The sequence below is a fragment of the Podarcis erhardii genome (genome assembly GCF_964252035.2).
Source record: "Podarcis erhardii genome assembly, chromosome: 8".
NCBI classification, from domain to species: Eukaryota; Metazoa; Chordata; class Lepidosauria; order Squamata; family Lacertidae; genus Podarcis; species Podarcis erhardii.
In genome coordinates, this window is record NC_138499.1 from 30,834,758 (window position 1) to 30,856,298 (window position 21,541).

At 43.0% G+C, this 21,541-nt stretch overlaps 1 protein-coding gene across 1 annotated transcript in view; it reads right to left on the reverse strand.

The window, feature by feature from the left end:
- The window catches only part of STMN2 (stathmin 2), a 31,193-nt gene extending 22,898 nt beyond the window's left edge, over positions 1-8,295 (reverse strand). The window contains exon 1 of the mRNA XM_081874839.1: positions 8,051-8,295. Within this exon, the coding sequence (XP_081730965.1) occupies positions 8,051-8,069 (19 nt within the window). The 5' untranslated portion in view covers positions 8,070-8,295. The remainder of the gene's footprint in view (positions 1-8,050) is intronic.
- Between the last annotated feature and the right edge of the window lie 13,246 nt (positions 8,296-21,541).

The following is a 21,541-nucleotide window of genomic DNA, read 5'->3' on the forward strand; positions in this document are numbered from 1 at the left end:
TAAGCTTGTGTAAGTAGAACTATGTGACTTGGCTCTAAAGTAGTGTCTGGAGATGGGCGTTAACTGCTTTCAGAGTTGGAAGTGATACAATAAGACATTTTGCTTTCCACAAAATGTTCCACACTATGCACACTCATACCCACAGTCAACTGTATTCAGAGGTTTAGCATATTTGGAGAAATGCAGGTGCTTTGGTATAGGTATTGTTGCCTATTACTACTACTACTACTACTACTACTACTACTACTACTACATTTATTATTTATACTCCTGCCCATCTAGCTGGGTTTCCCCAGCCACTCTGGGCGGCTCCCAACAGAATTAAAAGCATTATAAAACATAATAAAACATCAAATGTTAAACACTTCCCTAAACAGGGCTGCCTTCAGATGTCTTCTAAAAGTCAGATAGTTGTTTATTGCCTTGACATCTGATGGGAGGGTGTTCCACAGGGTTAGGGCTTTAAAGGTCAAGTATGCATGTTCATATTTTATGTTCCATTATCTATGACCTCTAGGCCATGGGCCTGATGTGGCCTGCCATAGCTCGTTCTAGCAGAGGTGGGCAGGAGGGGTGCAGGGAGGAGAGCAAGAGATATGGCAACCATGGGAGAAGAACTTTGAAAGTGTAGATCAGTCCAACTGCTAGTTGACCTGATCTGTAATTTCAGAAGTGTCCATTGACCAACAGAAAGAAAGACTTGTGTGAAACTCTGGACAGCTGGTACTACTTAATGTTGACTAGGGGCCACTATCCTGTGTAGTCCAACAACACATGGAAGACCACATGTGGTTGTGATTATGATTGTGGACATTGTACTATGATGCCTAAGTATTTTCTTCCTTGAATACATAACTTTTCAGTGTAGTGTTTCTAAAGAACTTGGATGCCATTTTGGTTAAAGTCAACAACAAGAATCTATTTGGCTTCACAGATCAAATCAGCCTGTCTCCAGATTTCAGCATGGGTCATTCCAACATCCTCACTAATTTGTTGCCAGTTTGTTTTTGTTTGACATAATTTCTATGGGATATATGGTGGTCCAAAAGAATAGTCACAGAGTTGTGTCTTTAATCATCTGTCTGCCCCAATCACATGCAAAGAATGGAAGTCTGAGTTATAGTGAGGAATGCTGAACCCTTTGCTTATTACTATTATTGCTGTTGTAAGTTGCTTTGGGTTGCCTTGGGTAAGATAAAATGACTAGCAAATTTAATAAATACGACTACTGAAATTTGTTTTATATTATAAATGTATATTTTTTTGGATGGGTTTGATTTTATATAGAGACAGACTGCTTTTATTTTGGAGAAAAATAATCAAATGGATGATGACCTAGTGTGCCACTGCTAGGGTAGTGTACAGAGTGTAGGACTCTGGTTCAAATTCCTACTTTTTGCCACAAAATTATTGGGTGTCTATGGGCCTGCCATTATGGCTCCCTTCAGATGTTATGGCACCAGACCCATGTCCCAGTTGCACAGAAAAATAATATTCAGGTAGGTAGCTGTGTTGTTCTGACGCAGTTTAAATAAATAAAAAAATTTAAAAATTGTCCAGTAGAACCTTAGAGACCAACTAAGTTTGTTCTGGGTATAAGCTTTTGTGTGCATGAAGAAGTGTGCATGCACACGAACGCTTATACCCAGAACAAATTTAGTTGGTCTCTAAGGTGCTATTCTACACGCGGGTGGCACTGCGAGTAAAACCTCAGCGCCTAGGACTTGCCGATCGCATGGTCGGCGGTTCGAATCCCCGGGGTGGGGTGAGCTCCTGTTGTTTGGTCCCAGCTCCTGCCCACCTAGCAGTTCGAAAGCACCCCTAAGTGCAAGTAGATAAATAGGTACCATTTCTAGTGGGAAGGTAAACGGCTTTTCCGTGTGCTGCTCTGGTGCTGGTTCGCCAGAGCAGCTTCGTCACGCTGGCCACGTGACCCGGAAGTGTCTGCAGACAGTGCTGGCTCCCAGCCTATAGAGTGAGATGAGCACACAACCCTAGAGTCTGTCAAGACTGGCCCGTACGGGCAGGGGTACCTTTACCTTTACCTTTAAGGTGCTATTGGACAATTTTTTAATTTATTTAGAAAAATAATATGGCTGTGTAGATATGATTTTTAACAGCAAAACATCTCATTGGGTAAGGAATGTAGGAGCCTCACTCTGACTGCCACCTACCTTTCTACAACCCCTCTCTCAATGTGCTTTCCCCCCACAGTCAAGCTCATTTCCAATATCTGAGCTCAACAGAGGAAGATTCCCCCCACAGTATGTGTACATCATATGCTGTTGGACTCCACCACCCCAAACTATGGGCTATGCTGGCTGGGGCTCATGGAAGCTGATGTCCCACAATCTCTCAAGGGTACCACATTGGCTACCACGGATGGCCAATGGCTAGGGATGATGGGAGCTGTTGTTCAGCAACATTAGTAGTTACAACTACCAGTTACAACTAGGTATCTGAGATTTCTCTGGCCTTGCCATATGACACAGCTTCTGGATTCCAGAGACCAGAACAAGCCAAAAGAGATTTTAGGACTATACATACTCTCTAATCCTCAGTTACACATGTTGTTGTTGTTTTATTAATTATATAGACAATTATATTCAGAAGTGTGTACTGGCTTTGGATCATTATTTTCTTCTGTTTTTATCGAGAGAGCAGCTTCCTATAGATTTGGCAACAGGAACTCCTTGACACTTTCTGAAGACTGAGTTACTAGTCTTTAAAAATCAAGTTGAACAATATAAGCATGAATACCAAAGAACAGTGGACATTCTGAGAAAAATACTAGCATTCTTGTTCCGTTTTAGGCCAAATTCTGCCCTACTATTTTGTGCAAGCGACATATTTATTACAGTTATCAGCACATTTTTGTAAAACTGGCTATGATTTAGAAATCAAACCATGAAATAAAGCTGAAGTGCTGAAGATATGGTTTGAGGGTTATGACCTAAGACATTTCCCCACATTAAACCCAATATTCTAATAAATTCACATTAATGATGCTGGTAGATGAGACACAATCCATTAGCCTGTATCTGTCTAGGCACTTAAGCATGTGGTTGTCTAGCATCATGTGCCATAACCTAGTGAAGCTTTTAGACTGGAAAGCAATGAACGTGCTCCTGTCAGAATTTAGCTCTTTTAAATTCCATTGATTTCAGTGTGAGTGTTATGTATGTGCTTAAATCTCCCGTTTAAATCAGTGGCACTAAAAAAGTGCTTAAATTTGGCTGTTCTTGATGTATTTAGAATAAAAGCTGTGGCAGTTTGCAAATAAATGATATAGTTAGGTTTTGACAGGAAAAACATAACCAAAGCAGCAACAAATTGTCATGGGAGATGCAAAAACCCCCTTCAGATATGCATCAATATTCCTAGAAAATAGGGAACTATACATGTTTTTACTTAAACATTTTACATCCCCCTTTATCTTAAAATTGGGCAGCTTCCAATAGCTTTAAAAATACATAAAAGATAAGTGCAATACATTAATAAAAATGAGATATTAAAACACTGTAATTTAACAAATTTAAGATCACAACCAGCTTCTATGGTAGAATAAAAGGTGCATTGAACAGGAATGGCTTAGCTGGTCTCAAGATGACAGATAGTGAACTTTTCTAAGAAAGGGGCCACCACTTTTAAGGCTCCTTCCCCAGTACGAGTATTTGCTCATAATTAACAGTAAGCACCTTAGCCCTAAGTGCAATTTAACTGGAAGTAAACCAGCTCAATTGTTGGCTAACTATAGCCTTCATGCTCACAGGCTTGGTAACAACAGATGGTGGGACAAAGAGTTGGTGATAGCCATCACCAACTCTTCCTGGTAAGATTTTACAGTAGGAGTAGTCATCCTCCAGATCACATGTTTGAACTCAAAACTCCCATCAGTCCCAGCCAGCATGGCCAATCGTCAGAATAATGAGACTTGTAGTCCAGCAACATCTGGAGGGCCACAAATTCCAGCACCCTGTTTTGCAGGCATTTACAGAATGCCAGACTAGATGGGCTTATTCCAGCAAGCTGCCTCCTTATTGTAATTTCACATAGAAAGAGAATTCCTCTGACATGTACAGGTTTCTTAACTTTCCAACTAAACACCCATTGCTCACTCTGACCTATATTTTAGTAGGAGTAGGGCTTCTAGGTCTGAACATCTGCCCCTGGCACATTTCTTTGAAAATCAATAACTGGTGAGGACCTCTATGCTGAGCTGAAATGGTCAGAATTCATGCAGTTCTTGGAAAGCTGGTATCTTGATGTCAGGACCCATGTATGATGGAAAGTCAGCCTAAACCATCAAATAATGCTATACATCTGTTGTCAAATCAGTGTCTAGTTCTTAATCTATTCACTGATCCATTTTCTGTGGAAGTATACGTCCCGCAGTGCAATTATTTGTCTTAAAAATAATTGACAGCCTTCCAGCTTAATGAGAACCAAGTGTTTCTCTCCCACACTGAGATGAGGACTGCATATCTGCGTTCCCTCTGGAATAGCAACTCTACTTCCCTACCCTAGGACATTAATCAGAGAATTTTTCAACTGATATAGGAGTCGCCTCCACCTCCCCCCTAGAACTCTGGTGCTGTTACAGGCTTAAGTTCAACAGATCCAGCTTTCCCATCACTGCATCTTTTAGTGAGAAAAGGCAAAGAGCCTCAGTGAGGAAACAAGATGACAACCATACCCAGTGGGAGGGGGAACAGATGGATTATATTTTAGCTACCAAAACATTCTTTCAAATTTGCATGTGTAAACAACTGAAAATAATTTTGCATAAGCAGTTTTTCACTAGGGATATTTAGAGGAGATACAAAAGCCATCTTCAAATATTTGAAGGGCTGCCACATAGACAATGGAGCAAATACGTTTTCTGTTGCTCCCCAGGGTGGGGCCTGAACCATTGGGTCCAAATTACAAGAGAAAGGATTTAGACTAAGCGTCAGGAAGAGCCTCCTGATGGTTTGAGCTGTTTGGCAACAGAACAGACTATCTCAGGAGGTGGTGGACTCTCCTTCATGAAAGGTTTTGAAGAAGAGGCTGGACAGCCACCTTGGGACATGGCTCAGTGGTGGAACATCTGCTCCCCATGCAGAAGGTTCTACATTCAATCCCAGGCATCTCCAGGTGGGCCTGGGAAAGACCCTTGTCTGAAACCAGGCTTGTCAGTGTAGACAATACTGAGTCTGATGGACCAATGGACTCAGTATAAGACAGCTTCCTCTGTTCTAATATTCAAAATATTTTGGGGGAAGAGCTGCAGCTCACTGGTAGACCATCTCCTTTACATGCAGAAGGTCTTGTGTACAATTCCTGACATCTCCAGGTAGGGCTGGTTGAGAACCCTGTTTGAAAACCTTGAGAACCACAGCCCGTCAGGGTAGACAATGCAGAATTAGATGGACCAATGGTCTAACTCAGTCTAAGGCAGCTTCCTAGTTCCTATGTTCCTTTCAATGATGCTTTAGCAATGAATCTCTGCACTGGCAGGGTGGTCTCAGAGGTGTCTTTCAGCTGTATGATTCCATGACTTCAGTTCCATTTTTTTATTTTTTAAAAAAAACTGAAAATGAAGATGTTATTGTCTATGCGGCAATGCAGTTACTCATGAGGGAGTTTTAAGAATAAGGCACTGCATTTATTTATGCTAGCAGACAATACCCTTGGTAAGTAAGTAAGGCAGGCCTGAATAGTGGAGTGACTAGGAAGGGTCTATTAATCATCAGGGTTAATCGGCAGCCGCTAGTGACTGCCACCATCTCATCTGCATTGGACTCATGAAATCCTCCTTTGCCAAACCCTGAAGATCCCTTGCTGGCTGTGGCTATGGAATCCTGAACAGGGGCCTTCTGCAGTGACCAGTCTCTGACTGACTACAAATTATCAATACTGATTACCCGATTGCAGCATTGGGGAGGAGTGGGAAGGGGATGAGGCCAGACTCCTGTCTGGCTGCATTGGCATAAACAGCTGTCTCATGCCCATCCCTCAGGAATAACAAAGCCCTCTGCCAGTGGGCTGGAGTGGCTTTCTGCAGCAATGAGCACCTCGAACCCCAAAGAAAGCAGCCTTTAAGGAGTGGGGCTCAGTGAGCATCCGTATTAATTTTGGACAAGTGAGAGTGCAGCAAATGAGCAAGATTCCTAGGTGACAAGGCTTTTGTTTGCAAGAGGGAGGACCAGGGGGAAGGGAAAAAAAGAAATATGATCTCTCCCCAAGTTGCCTGTGTGTCAGTTGGTATTTTTAGGGGGGAAATCGGCACCCCCTTATAATATATTGGTTTCAATTTTTGCAAAAGGTGGAGAAAAGAATTGGATATTTTAAAAAGCCATTTCAAGATGTGTGATGCTGGTCGCCAAACCGTCTCCCTTCACTTCCCCAGTACCCACCGCGCCCTTCACTGCAATATCTGTTTTCTCCACCATAAAGCAGTTTTATTGCAGACTCAGTTTTGGGATGGAGACGAAAAAGTCAGAGAAAGAGAGAGAAGGGGAGAAGGAAAGAGGGATCAATGGGGCAAGAGGAAAGGAAAGCCCGTGGCTCTCTTCCAAACAATGCTAAATCAGGAGATTTTACTGACTTCAACAATAACCTTTCTTGGTATAAATTCCGAAAACACAGCTAGCTATGATCTTTCTTCCGCGACCTGCAGTCCTGACTGCTGGAGAGCTCTCGGTGAGCACTGCAATGAACGTCTTTTCAAATGCGGAGGGAGGTTGGGTGCGGTGCAGGGGTGTGGCTGGGGGGCTGCTGAGTCTACATGTGTGTGCGTGGAGAGGGGGATTTGCTTCTGCTTTCAACGAGACAAAATGAAAACAAGGTCGCTGGAGGCATTACAGCAGGTGGGGCAATTCTAGCGGGGTGGGGAGAAGGAAGAGGTAGAGGTTTGTAATCCAGTGACCTACTTTTACCCCCTCTCCCCCCACAATCTGGCTACTAAAAGAACCAGCCTCTAGAGATCAAGGGGATCGGAGAGGTTGCTGCAGAAGCAAACAACTGGAAGGGAGCGGAAAACCGATGCTGATAAGCAATAGCTGCAATTTGGAAAGGGTAAAGTGCCTTTTCTTTCCTGTCCTCCAGCCCCTTCTTTTTTCTCCCTTGCTAGCTGAGCGTTGGGAGTGGGTGGGAGAGAAAAAAGCAGGGGAGGGGGAGGATTCCCCAGTGCGCCTGTGACTAGGCAGCAGCAGCAGCAGCAACAACGATATGGGTGGGGTCGCTCTGCATTGTGCCGGGCTGCTGGAGTCTGTGGCGTCGCTCTCTCTGCAGGTGCGCTCTCGCCGGGAACGCCCGGAGCAACGGCTGCATGACAGCCTTACACAAAGAAAGCCAAGGCGACCGCAACCCTAAATCCCCACCCTACAACGGGGGTAAAAGGGAGGAAAAACACGTACACCACCCGTCCATCTTTAACACAAAGGCAGCGCAACCTAATTCTTAAACCCCTTCTTCACTTCCTCTTTACGCAATAAAGATAGTTGGATTTAATGCCGTCTCCATCTAATTCAAAAAGGCTGGTCAGTTTCCCCCAATGCATTCTCCTAAACTCGCACCCCCTCCGGTTGCAAACACCAGGCGATGAGCAGGGCGTGATTTTAGGAGGCTGGAAACAACTCCGCATAAAACACAGAATAACTTGTTCCTTTTTGCCACACGCCAGTCGCAGAAAAGTGCTCTGGAAATGGAGCTTCGGGTTTACCTGACCCAAAACACTAAAGCAGACCGCTAGAATTGCAATCGGATTGCGCTGTTAATACTCCGGATGAACTGATTTGTGGCTAGGGGTGTAAAACAATCGAAGTGGATTTTTCTTTTTAAAAGTAAACCAGAGACTTATAAGGAACCCTCAAATTCTCAGCTGCTTCCAGGTTTTGGCTGTAAAAAACAACAAAAAACAACAACCCAAGGAGAATAATAGAAATAAAAACAGTATTTTTGATTATAAGTATTATCAGCGTTCCGTCAGCACCACGGACAGCAGGTTTCTAGAATAGAGCAGCTATTATACAGGATGAAGACAAAAGAGATGGTACTATTTCCTTACCCATTGCAGTTTTAGCCATTGTGAGATGTACAGACGCTCAGAGGTTGTGAAGGCAAAGAGGTCCAGCTACAGCAGTGGAGGGAGAGAGAGAGAAGACTAAGGCACTGAGTCAGCAGAGTGGGGCTGTGCAAAAGAAAGAGCAAGAGGCAGGAGCCCATGAATAATTATCACTCCTCTATCCAAGCAGATTGGCTCGAGAGGTCCCCTGACATGACTCCTGCAGAGCTAGAATCTCCAAGCATTAAATATTGATCTGCCAATGGTGATGGAGTATAAAGTGCCAGAATGCAGTTTGAAATGGAAATTGGCTCTTGAATGCTGCTACCCCCCTTTCGCTTTCATTTCAGTGGTACATTCCATGTCAAATGCTTAATGTCTTACATGAAAAGCCTATTGGTCTTGATATCTCTGGCTGTTGCTACCTGTAAAACATGCACAAATGCACTTTAACACGTTTTATGGTACTAATAGGAGGAAGCAGGGGAGAACATTAAACAAAAATTACCTAGTATTATAGCTGATTTTGCACCCATGCAGTGGAATTATATATATATTGGCTGTAATCCTATGTACATTATCCTGTGAGTAAGGCCTATGGAGGTCAGGGAGACCTACCTCTGAGTAGACATGCATCGGATTTCATTGTGAGTGTAATTTGTTAACACCAATAGTTCGCTGCTTTTTAATGTGTTTTGGTTTGCTCTTATAAACTCTTCTTGTTATCATGCATATCATAAAAATAGCAAGTGGCCAAGAACTGAAAAAAGCAAAGTGTGGGATCATCACTGCAAGCTTACAAAATAAGAATAGAAAATATGAAGTTTGACATCCACATTGTTAAGAAATATAGAATGATAAGGCAGAGAAAGTGTGATGACTCCCAAATGCATTAATGGTAAATGTACAGCTTCATTTGCTTATGTACAGTATGTGTCTGAAATTTGGGAACTGGGGAAATTCTATTGTGAACCCAGTGTGGGACAAGAATGAACCTGTTCTTTCCTCTTCTGTGGTGTGGTGACAATGGAGAAATAATATTTTATTGGAATGTGGGAGGGATCAGTCCTATCCTCTATTCCATTAGTGTGAAAAGAACTGTTAGCTAGATGGAGTGTGTATAAACCATAGGGTTTTTAAAATGAAGAATGGAAATGGCCTATTCACCACTGTCTTCTAGTAATTTAGTACTCTAAAAAATATAGGATCGTTGCTGGGGGTGGTGGGTGTTAGGTTTCACATGGGCCAACTATCGTGGATAAGAAAGTGGCAGAGCTTGGCCTGAGACTAGCAAATATAAATATAAGCATCTGAGAAATTGCAAAATGATCAGAATATAATCCTGGGGGGGGAAATGTGTTTCAAGTGGCTCCGCATCTCTCTTGTTCTCTCTGATGCAATTATATATCCAGGTGATGATAATTATCTGATTTAATTTCTGCTGCCATGTTTCCCTTCCTTTTGTCACAACTAAGCACTAATGTGATTGCCAAAAGGGCTGTGTGTGTGTGTGTGTGTGTGTGTGTGTGTGAGAGAGAGAGAGAGAGAGAGAGAGAAGGACTTTCCCTCCTCCCTTCTGATCCAATAGAGCAAAAACATCAATTTGTGCTTTCACCTGATAATTTGAGTTGGAGAGAATTGAAATTCATGTAAGATACAGACTCAAAGATGCTGTGCTAGGAAGGACTATGAACACAGCTTCGGTGAGCTAAGAACTAATACCAGTGATGTTCTTTCTTTTGTACTATTTGATAGTCAAAGCGAAGTAGTACCCTGAGATTTACCACAACACACACTTCTTTGTGAGTGAAAATAATTGTGAGGTAGCTATGATGAAAATGATTGGTGGGAGGGATTTTTCAGGCACCCACTGTGTGTGTGTGTCATGTTAGGATTTTCACTCTCTAATTTTAAAACACATCTCACCTTTGTCTCACTTGAACACCCAAGGCAGGTTATAAGAATATCAAAAAGCCAAAAATGCTAAAATCACATTATTATGATTTAAAACAACATCATCCCAGAAAATCCAGTAGAGAACTAAAACACTTTTTTTTTAAGCATCAGGGCAGATTTCATTTGTCATACTCCAAAAAGCCCCCCAGAACATCTGTGCCTTCACAATATTCTGAAAACCAAGAAGGAGCAAAGCCTTCTCAGGAAGGGGGTTCCAGAGTCTGGATGAAAATCCCCGTCCTTCTTTTATTATGGGCTCCAAAGCACAAAAGCAGCACTTTGAATTGGGGCCAGAAGTAAATTGTAAGGCAATAAAGATGATGTCATATTGATGTTATAGGCTCCATACAATGAGTCCCAGTTAAGATCCTCTCAGGTGCATTTTGAACCAATTAAAATTTCTAAGCAGCTATTACAAGCAGGCCCACATAGACAGTAATCTGGTCTGGCTGTTGCCAGGGCATGTACAGCTAGGACTAGGTGAGGGGTCCCCGGAAAAGGCACAGCCAGCATATCAGCCAACACTGAAAAAATGTTTTTGTGCATTCTAGCAGAAGCCCCAAATTGTAGTCACTGGTATATTGGTTAAATCTTGCCCAAATGTTCAGACTGGGACAGCAGTTTACAGTATGATGTGAGGACCCTGGAATTTCTCTTCAAGGCCTTGAGCTACAACACTGATGGAGAACCCTTTTCAGCCCGAGGCCACATTCCCATCTAGGCATCCATATGGGAGCCACATGCTGGTGGTATTCCCTGGTGGGGAAAGGATTGCACAGCCAACACTGTCCTCCTGCCCATCAACTAATATCAGGGTATGCATGGTTTGGGGGGCAATGGCCACATGATCCAAATTGGACCCTCTGGTGGGCCAAGATTAGCCCACAGGCCAAAGCTCCCCCCACCACCATGTAGCAGGTATGATTCTCATATCATATCCCCACTAAGATGTTGAAAGTCCCAGGTTATTTGAAACAAATATTAAAACAACCATTATGGTCTTGCTGAGAGGGCAGATGGTTGATATTTTCCAGACCAGAGACAAGTGTTGCTGATGCACTGCGAAGTCTTGCGGGAGAGCACAGGTGCTGCTTGACTTTGAATGAGACAATGTTAGCTGTACTGAAGTGAAAAAGGGGATTCATGTGTTGAAATAAAAGGACAGCTCTTGTAGCAAGAGCCCCAGACACTGGTAACTTTCTTTGGATTTCCATGAAAAGGTTCTAAAATCTAGACTAAGAAACAGAAACCAACCCATAATGAGGATGCAGATCAGAATAGTCATAATTATCAGCTTGTGGCTGCCTCGCACAGGACTTCGATGCTCACCAGGCAAGCAAGAACGCAAGTGAGCAGCCGCACTGGAGCTGTCCTTGGTACTGAAACACTCTGCAGCTTTCCAGACTGTTACATTGCCAATCGAATCACTTAGCTGAATCATAAGAAAGCTTCCTTCAACCACAGCAATGACTGGAACTGGGGGGTGGGGTGGGAATGAATCAGGGTCTAGCTTGGGGACCCCCCCCCCTGTGTATCTGTTGCTTCCTTTCTTTATATGATATTTTCTCCAACATAAGAAATCAGTAGTTTCTGTCAGTACCTTGCCACTTTCATTATACATTATGTTTCATTATATTCTCACTCTGTTCCTTTTGTCTGGCTATAAAGCATGAAAGCTAAATCCCCCCTCCCTCCCATCTGAGCTGGATTAGGAATAGGAGATGGGATGTAGAGGATGAATGGGTGCAAATGGCTGACTTCAGTTAACTCTTTGTGTAGCACAATGTGGCCTCTGTAGATACAGCCATAAAATAATCTTTACTTTTTATCTTAAAAAGCATATTATCTCTTCTGAAACAATTTAAAAAGCAAAGCTCAGTAGAGAGGGGGTGTGGGGAAGGGGTTGATCTCTCTCTCTCTCTCTCTCTCTCTCTCTCTCTCTCTGTGTGTGTGTGTGTGTGTGTGTGTGTGTGTGGTTTTCATTTACAGAGAAGAGAGAGAAAGGTAATGGCTTCCTTGAGTCATACTCAGAGGGGATACAAGAGCATTAGGGTATTGTCTTTTTTCCAGTGCAGGAAACAGTGGTTTAGTGGTAATTTATGATGTGTAGGAGCTCATCATGACACACACACACACACACACCCCTATAGTGCCTGATCAGTCATGATGTGTACTGGGTGACTTCAGGCCTGAGTCTACCCTAGGCTCATGTGCCAGATGAGATCTGTCTCTGAATCCCCACAAATGCCACTCTGGCAGATGACATCATAGCTCCTACTGTGAAGAAGCACATGCATTGCCCTTCCACTACACCATTGCTAGGGACTCTTCCTTCAAGCATGAAGTCCACCCAGCCCTAGGCCAATCCTTTCCTGTTAGTCAGACACTTTCCTGAAATGAGGCAATATGTGACGGTCACTTCATCTGGTGCATTTATTAAGTATTAGGGCTGGTAGAGTGGGGAACATCATGATGTTTCCACAGGATAACTTCCTGTTGGAATTTTCCTGTTGGTAATCAATGTGTCTATGCCACTTGATTTTTCTGCATAAGGCATCCAAACATTTATGAACCTTTTGGCTGTTACTGTAGAATCTAGAAGGTAATTTTCTTTGCTGGCAGATTTCCTCCATTGCACATCTGTGAAGCAGCTTGAGGCTGAACATTTACAGAAGAGCATAAATGAGTCTCTGTTTGACTTATTCATTTCCCTCTTTCCCTTACTGGTCTATCTGATGAGTCTAACCCTGGATAATGCTAGTGGCCAATCACTGCACAGTAAATCTCGTAAGTTAATGATACATTGTATGAAGAAGTACCTGATTTAATGTTTCCTGAATCATCCTTATTCTAAGAACACAATATGTAACATTATTAAGGTATGTAAAGCAGAGCACTCTAAGACCACTGCTATCTGCAAAGCCTAATGCCATTCTGTAAGACTTCATGATGATCCATAGACAGCTTCTTTGTTCTCTGGGATTTCACTGGGAGGAGTAGAAAGGGCAACTTGAGCCAAAAGGGGGAAGGGTTTCTTTCATTGTGGCTTGCTGCACAGATCGAGCATTTCCATATTTGAAAAGAAAATGTGGCAGAGTAACAGGCCACATTATTAACTTGTCAGGCACATAAAAATCTGCCTGCCCCCAGAGGGAACAGGGAGGAGACTGTCTTGAGTACCGTAGAGATTTCCATCACCAAAATCTGGGCTCAAGAAATTACATGACAATCAATGTCATGTCAAACCCTTGGCATATCAGTTATTTATGGGGAGCAGTTATCAGGCCGTCGATGGAGCACTCGGGGCTACAAATTTTTTATACTGTTCACACAAATTGTAGAGAAAAGTTGGGATGGGAGGGAGTTTAAACCTTCAGGATTTGACATTAGAATTTGCCTCTTTTTAAACGTTCTCTTCTAGTAATTCTCTTCAGATGTTTCAAGAGCTGAGGGGCTATATGAAGCGTTTGTTGAGTTGAAGTACGGTACATATATGAGTGCCCCTGAGTTTTGCGTACATTGTCATTCATGGAAATATAGCTCTCTCAAACGTTTGTTCCTGAACAGGGTAATATCTAATAGCTTTTAAAATACCACATCCTTAGTCAATACACTGTAAATGGCATCTCACACATTGCATTTTGCAAATGGAGAGCTGAGAAACCTCTTGCAGGTGTAAATATTTTAGCATGCTAGATGATTCCATGTATGCTGGAAAATAAGAAATTGAGATAATTAGGAATACGTGATTGTATAGACACAGAACATATTAGGGATTATGTTGCCGGTTCAGATGATCAGAAGGTTTGGATCAGGGTTAGGTCTGGCTGAATTATTAGTCCCACTAGCACAATGCAGCCTTTCCTCCTCTGCTCCCCCTGTAGCCCCCCATCAGCTGGGGAAATCAGGAGAACCCCCAGAACAGCACGGGGGGCTGGGGGCTGGGAGGAGATGGGAGAGTATTCCATCAGGCAGGGAGGCACTCTGCCTTGCCCCTGCTACAGAGGGTGCCTGGGGTGGTGACTTGCACACATTGTGGGCCATGTTGAGTGACATGCAGACACCCCATATTGTGTGTGCCCTGCTGTATAGAAGTTTGAGGGGAGGCCCCCTTCATTGAAAAATTGTGGGTGCCTGGGCCCCCACAGCCCAACATCTGGCAAGCAGAGATGCTTATGCTGATGGACTTGCTGAGATTTCCATTCCACCTTAAGGAGCAGACATGGAACTGTTGCGTGTCACATGTCTTTTTACATACCAGCACAGCTTGCTGGGAACTTCTATTGTGAATATAGATGTCAGAGCTGCCCCAAGGTCCCAGCTCACAGAGGACCAACGCCAGGTCGTCGTTATGTACAAAAGTCTTTATTAAAGTTCAGTTTCCATTTCAAAGCCGCAGCGCGCAGCTCTACGTCTTAAACCCTAGACCGTCAAAGTTCCGTCTGAATCTCCTCCCCCCTGACACCAGTTTAAGATTCTAGCCCTGCTCCACCTCTTCCTCTGCTCTCTCCTCCGCTGGGTCCTCCTGCCCACTGAGGCATTCCCCTTTCTGGACTCTTCTGACGCTGAGTCGCCTGACTCCTCCCCCTGCCTCCGGCGGGCTTTAGGACCTGGTTCCCAGTCCTCGTTCTCTACTGTCCCGCTCGCCTGTACATTTGAACTTGGCTCTCGCGCCAACCCAGTGACCTTCCTGCTGACCGTTACACTGCTTCTATCACTGCTTCCCTCTTCCGGGATGCTGGCTGGACCTGACCTCTCCTCCGTTGCCTGACTCTCCGATGGAGGCGTGGTCAGCCCTGACTCATCTTCTCTCCCTGGTGGGGGATACGCTGGACCCGATATCTGGGACTCTTCCCCCCCACTATGCTCTGGTGGGGAAGCTGGTCCTGATCTCCAACTGCTGCTCTGGGAGTCCCCGCTGGCCCCTTGCTTCTGGAGTGTCCCCCTTGGGACCCCCCTTGCCCTGGCCACTGGGGCCCCCTTCTGTGAATCTTCCAATTCGCTGGAGAGGCTCATGGAATCTCTTGGGCCACTGTCATCTTCTCCTACGCTGCCCTCCGATTCTTCCCCTTCGCTCTCCCTTTCCTCCCTTCCCTGTGCTTCTGCTCCTGAGCCCCTGACAATAGATTTTGCTTTTCTCTGTCTCTCTGGGAAGACAAAGAGAGAGAAGACATGTTTCTTTGTCCTGATTTATGATTAATAAATCAGTAGTTGTAGTATGCTTCCACAAACCTCATGCCTATTCTGTGTGTGCAGTTCGCTCTGCTGAAATAGTATGCCCTGGCTTTGAAGCCTGGGTCACTGATGTACGTCGGAGCAGAGGCTGATGCATCTTCGCAGTGGGCCAACTGGAAGGAGACGACTTAGCTGGGGCTAGCCAGCTGGCCTTGCAACCCTCTGCATACCAACAACAGGACTGATCTCCTTAAGGCTACTTTATATTCCATCCAGAATATTGGGGAAGATGACCCCTAGGTTTGATTATTGTCTACAGAGGCTTTGAACTGGATTCCCACATTGAAATTATTCAGCAACCAACAATAAAGAAATATAAAATACTAATCATGCAAACAACATAAAATATGTTTTATGTGCGCACACACACACACACACACCAGAACTGTATCCAGACCTGGTTGGAACTTTACAGCCCTGTGAAAAGAAAAAGTCAGAAAGCATTTTGCAAATACTGTGAATGCATATTTTATAAATTTTCAGGACTAGAAGCTTGATTACTTTGTAAAAACTGAAAGCTGAATTCCTTAATGATTTTAAACTCTTAAGGGGGAAAAATGGCTATAATAAGTCCATTCTGATACTCTTCTATACAACTTTGTGTTGAAAAAAGAATGCACAAGGATTATACTAAATTAGAACCTAATTAATTACCAGCACTACATGATAGAGAATATTGCTTCCTGCACTGGAATTTGAAGGCTTAAATTTGAATTTAATAATAATGGCCAGGAGGAATAAAACTGCTGCTGTAAATCATAAGAAAAGAGACTCCTTATTAAACACCAAAAGTTGAAAAAGACTGCAAGCTGTTATTAATATGTACCAGCTCAGAAAAGCCAATTAAAACAGTAGCTCACTGCTGGTAAAAAAGAGAGAGAATCAACCCCTGTCCAGCATCAGGGTTTATATGCAGCAAAAACAATTACATTGCAGTCATGTTAAGATTCTCATTTCAGAGTGAAAATAAAGAATGTCAAAAGGCTGTCTCTCTTAATTATTTACTTTCTTGTCTTTAGTCAACACAGTGATAGAACTTTGAACCTCCCTGTAGCTTGTTAGCAGAACATTGCTGGGTAAGGATAAATTTGCCTTCTCTTTTCTCATTCCTCGTTATTCTTGGGTTCTATGGCTTGGGCTGTGGTTGGCTGGCTGTATCTCAATCCAGACCTTCTAAGGTCAGTGTCTTGAACTTGGAGGATGCAGAGAGCAAAATATATAGCTTTGTTGACCCAGCAAAGAAACACACCCAGGTTCCAAGTAGACTACTGCTAGACGTAATCAATCCAGATATTTCTGCTGTCTTCCAGTCATGTGGGGAGATGTATCGTTAAAGCAATAGCTCAGAATTGGAGCATCTGCTTTGCATGCTGAAAGCCTCAGGGTCAAGACCCACCATCTCCAGATAGGACTGGGGAGAACCTGGCTTGAAATTCTGGAGAGACACTGCCTGTCAGCGTAGACTGTACTGAGCTAGATGGAGTTTGCATCAGGCAACTCCCTGGGTACACATTTGTCCCCTTCTGCATCTGAAGAGGGCACTGAGGTCTCAGGAAATGCAGTCCACAGTAGCTTAATAGGTTAGGACCAAGGCTTTTCAGACCCTGAAGGTTGTTGCTCATGCCTGGAACCTCTGCCAGGGGAAAAGCAGCAGCTGGATATTAAATTGAAAGGGCAGTAACAATTGGAGTTCCATTTTTTGGCAATGTGATTTCTCATTAAGAGGTTTACAATGCATTTTTCTAAAACTTTTTTTTATGTGTCTAGATCCAGCCCTTGTCTTCAGAGCAGACTTTCCCAACCTTGGGTCTCCCAGATGTTGTTGGACTACCATTTGCTTCTGGCCTCACCCACCAATGGCAGATGGTCCAGAAGGAAATGTGGTCCTCAGGCTGAGAAAGGTTCTCCACTGTGGATTTATTCACTCATTCAACTTCTAAGCCATCTTTCATCAAACTAGACCCAGGTTTACAAAACAAAAGTCCTATCTAAGGGTTCATCTGGACTTCCTTTTGCACCACACTTTCCAGGCACAGGGTCCTTTGTCTGAGTGGGTTTTTTTACCGCTGCATCAGAGCAAGTGGTAATCCACAGAAAATCTGATTGCCATTTGTCCCAATTTAGTGCTAAAATGTAGGTTTTCCTGTGGGGGCGGGGAAGAAATGCTCAGACGCTGAGCTTTGAAGCCTAGAAACACAGCAGAAAAGGGAGTCTGGATGAGCCCTGATTTTCCTTGCCTTTTATTGGTGCTGCTTTCTTATTTGTGTCTGAGTCTCTGCGCTGCTCATTGAATCTGCTCTGTTTTGTTATGCTTGTCAATGTATGCTGGCCTTGAACACCTGAAAGGCAATGAATAGATTTGTTTAATAAAAAATAAAATAAAACCATGTGCTCTGTACATCATACATCTGAAGGTCTTGGTGATCACCTGTGGGCCATTCCTTTGAAGTGACAACCAATTGTATGTTGCTATCCATTAACATCATAATGTTGCAAACAGCATTTCACTATTGAAACTAAGTTGTCTTTGGCTATCTTCTATCTTCACTTGGTCAATGCAGGTATAAAGCATAGCTGTCAACGTTTCCCCTTTTTAAAGGGAAATTCCCTTATTCCGAATAGGATTCCTCGCAAGAAAAGGAGAAAGTTGACAGCTATGGTGTAAAGTTGCTTTTATCACTCACGATAGTTAACAGGTCCACACCTTCCATATTGTGGAACCTCTCATCTCTTTTATTATTGTGGGTGTTACTTCAGCGCTGACCTAAGCTGTATATAAGGCAAGTTAGCTTCTCTCTTAAGCAGGATTTGAAGCCAGCTCCATATTTTTAGTGATTCGTGCTTTACAATTTTTTTAAAAAAACAAATTACTACACCATTTCTACAGTTGGTCTTCAGCAGCTAATTTATTGACATGCAACTACTTGTTTACACATAAATGTTAAAAGCATAAAATATTTAAAAGCAGACTTTATAAAGAGCAAATATCAAAAGAAAATGGTAAGCAGACAAGACAACACAGTTGTAACCAGCTAAAATTAAATGATTTGCTCTAATTACTAGTTGTTAGAATTGAGCCATCAGTTTACCAGTGAAAACCAAATCTTGCAAGACAGCTTAATCACCTCATTAATATCTCCTATCAAAAATGTTATTTTACTATATGGGATTCCTGGGCTTTTCAAATGAACACTTGATAAAGAACATGTATAATGAGACAAATACATTTATTAAATGTCAAAACCCAAGGCACCACTTAAAACTATAATTTTATGGTGAAATCTTATTTGAATAATACACACTTGCAAAATTACTAAAACGATAGAAGGATAAAGTAGATCAGCATTTTAATTATTATTTTTCTCCTGTTGACGTTTACCTGTTGGCCTTGCTTTTATTTTAATATTTAAACATCTGCCCAATTTGTTGATTTAGTGGAAATGAAAAACGATTCCACACGCTGATCCCTAGGGTAATATTAATCACCTCCAACACTGCTTCCTTGCACAGGAGATGGGAATTTGCAGTGACAAATTGCCAGGTTGAAATGAACTATTGCAGACACCCCCAAATGTGATGTGCTTTGAAAAATTCTGATTGCTGCAATGCACTGTACATGGGGCTGACTTTGAGCACTGTTCAGAAACTGCAGCTGCTTCAAAACACAGCAGCTAGTTTGCTGACTGGAGTCACTGGTTTCAAGTAGCTCTTGGTCCATTTCTAGCATGTATGCTCCTTTTCATTTTGGAAGGTGTCAATGGCTTGGGAGAAGTGCAGCGTTGCCATGCATCTTACTTTAACAGAACAATCATTTCCTTGGAGGGTTGCCTGCTTTGAATCCAATTTAATGATAAATTTCCTTAAGAAGAAAGAGTGGAGGTCTTTGAAGTTCAGCTAGCGCCTAGACAGCAGATTGATTCCTATCAGTAGTGTTGATGTGTTGCAACCTGGAACACCAACCTGACAATATGGATGGGGTAGAAGACCAGGCACACAGGTCTCCTGGTCGCATTCTTTCCCCCGATGCTGAAATGTATTGTCTTCTTATTTAAATTATAGTCATTATTCTAAATTCACATCTATGTGTTTGCAAATCTCCGCCATGTTTGTGTGTGTGAAGCATTTCTTTCTGTTGGTAATGCAGAAGTTGCCAGCGTCCCTTAGGGACTGACTTCTTCTGCATGGATCTGCATGGATTTCCCTCTGCAACAGCACTCTGTCTACGTGTGTTTCCCAGTGACTGGCACTCATAATAATAATAATAATAATAATAATAATAATAATAATAATAATTTATTTACACCCCGCCCATCTGGTTGGGTTTCCCCAGCCACTCTGGGTGGCTTCCAATGAAAGATTAAAAATACATTTAGACATCAGTCATTAAAAATCTTCCCTAAACAGGGCTGCCTTCAGATGTCTTCTAAATGTGAGATAGTTGTTTATTTATTTGACATCTGATGGCAGGGCGTTCCACAGGGTGGGTGCCACTACCGAAAAGGCCCTCTGCCTGGTTCCCTGTAACTTGGTTTCTCAGAGTGAGGGAACCACCAGAAGGCCCTCGGTGCTGGACCTCAGTGTCTGGGCTGAATGATGGGGGTAGAGATGCTCCTTCAGGTATACTGTGCCGAGGCATATGGCTTCTTGACAGTGGAGGTAGGGATGACACATAGAATGTGCATGATCTTCTGCCTCATGCAATGGGAAACACTTGAGGGGAAATGCCTAAATAGGGCCTGTGTAGGGCAGGAAAGCAAGAGATGAGCCTTAGGGTAAGTCCAGGCATCCCCACCAAAAATAGCCAATCTGTTGAAGTGAAGGAGTGGGCCATAACCTCTGCTGCTCTCTCACATCTTTAGATCAGGGCCATTTACAGGCAGTTAAGTCATGTTCCCTGTTTGTGAAATGTCATGACTAATCTGCCTTTTAACTGTGATGTCAGGCTTAGGTAATGATCACACTTATTTAATCATATTTATCATATACACAGCACGGTTTGAGCACTGAAAGCACTTTCGCATCCATTATTGCTGGAAAGCAAATGGGCATTTTATTATCTCTAGCTGAAGCTGAGGAAACAGTGGCTAGCCTAAAACCCTTTGCTGAGTCTGTGGCTGAACTGAGATCAAATTAGAAGCTGACTGGCTTGAACTCTCTTGGGCTGCAATCCTAACCACATATACCTAGAAGTAAGTCCCAATGAATTCACTGGTGCTTGTGCCCAGGTATTGCAGCAGCTGGGGATTGCAGCCTTAGCCACTAGGCAGGGCTACATGACATCCCGGTCTTTCATTCATTTGTATCCCACCTCCTGAGCAAAGCCACCAAGAGGCTGAGAAAACTTGTATAGAATGCAATGGCCCCAGTAAATAACACCACTATTTTAGAAATTTAGAAACCATAAAAGAAATGGGCTGATGGGGGAAGGGAAGGGAAGCAAATGGGAAACCAGGTTGCGTACGAATTGTTAAACTGCTGAGCTCAAAAAACAAGCCCGAAACAAAGCTAAACAAGGAAAAGTCTTACAAGCAAAAAAAGACCTAACTCTTTTGAATACGAAGGATGGCAGTAACAAAGAGGTAAACTCTGACATGAGAGCAGGCCCAAGATAGTGAGTTGCTTGCCTCCTCTAACACAAGGCAGTTGGCTAATCATTCTGCCGCCCCCTTCATAGGTGGTGAAATTGGAGGGAGGGCAGCGATTCAGGGGGTGAGGCAAAATGTGGGTGAAGGGGGGCTTAGAACCAGCAGTGCCATTCTTCTTGGCACCTCTGGCCCACGGCTACCATTTCCTCCCTCAGAACAACCCTCAGAAGATTGCAACATATTGTCAAAGTGTCATGCCAAGGGGGATCCTACAGGCAAATATGGCCACTTCCATCACACAGGAGCAGTGCTGCCACAGCATAGCAGATGTTGGCAAGAAAAGACAATCTGCCTTAGATGGATGAAGTCTTTCTATTTTGGTCCCCCCCCTCTCATTTTTCAGATCCTAAGTTCATTTCTTCACATTTCCGCATCGTTTTCTGTTTTCTTTAAAAAAAAAAAAATCTTATGAAAACTCACCAGCATTTTTATGTGAATTTCTCCCAATGAAATGCATTTTTGAATTTCCCTTTACATCAGTATGTGTACCTTTTTATGCACATTTTAACATAGCACAAGCAATTTTGTACACATTGTTCAGCTGGAGAACTGCATCACAGTATTTGGAGAAGTGCATATTTTGTTTTTTTTTTTAATAATATTTATTAAGAGTTTCCAATTATAACAATATAAAAAAAACAAAACATCCAAATTTATG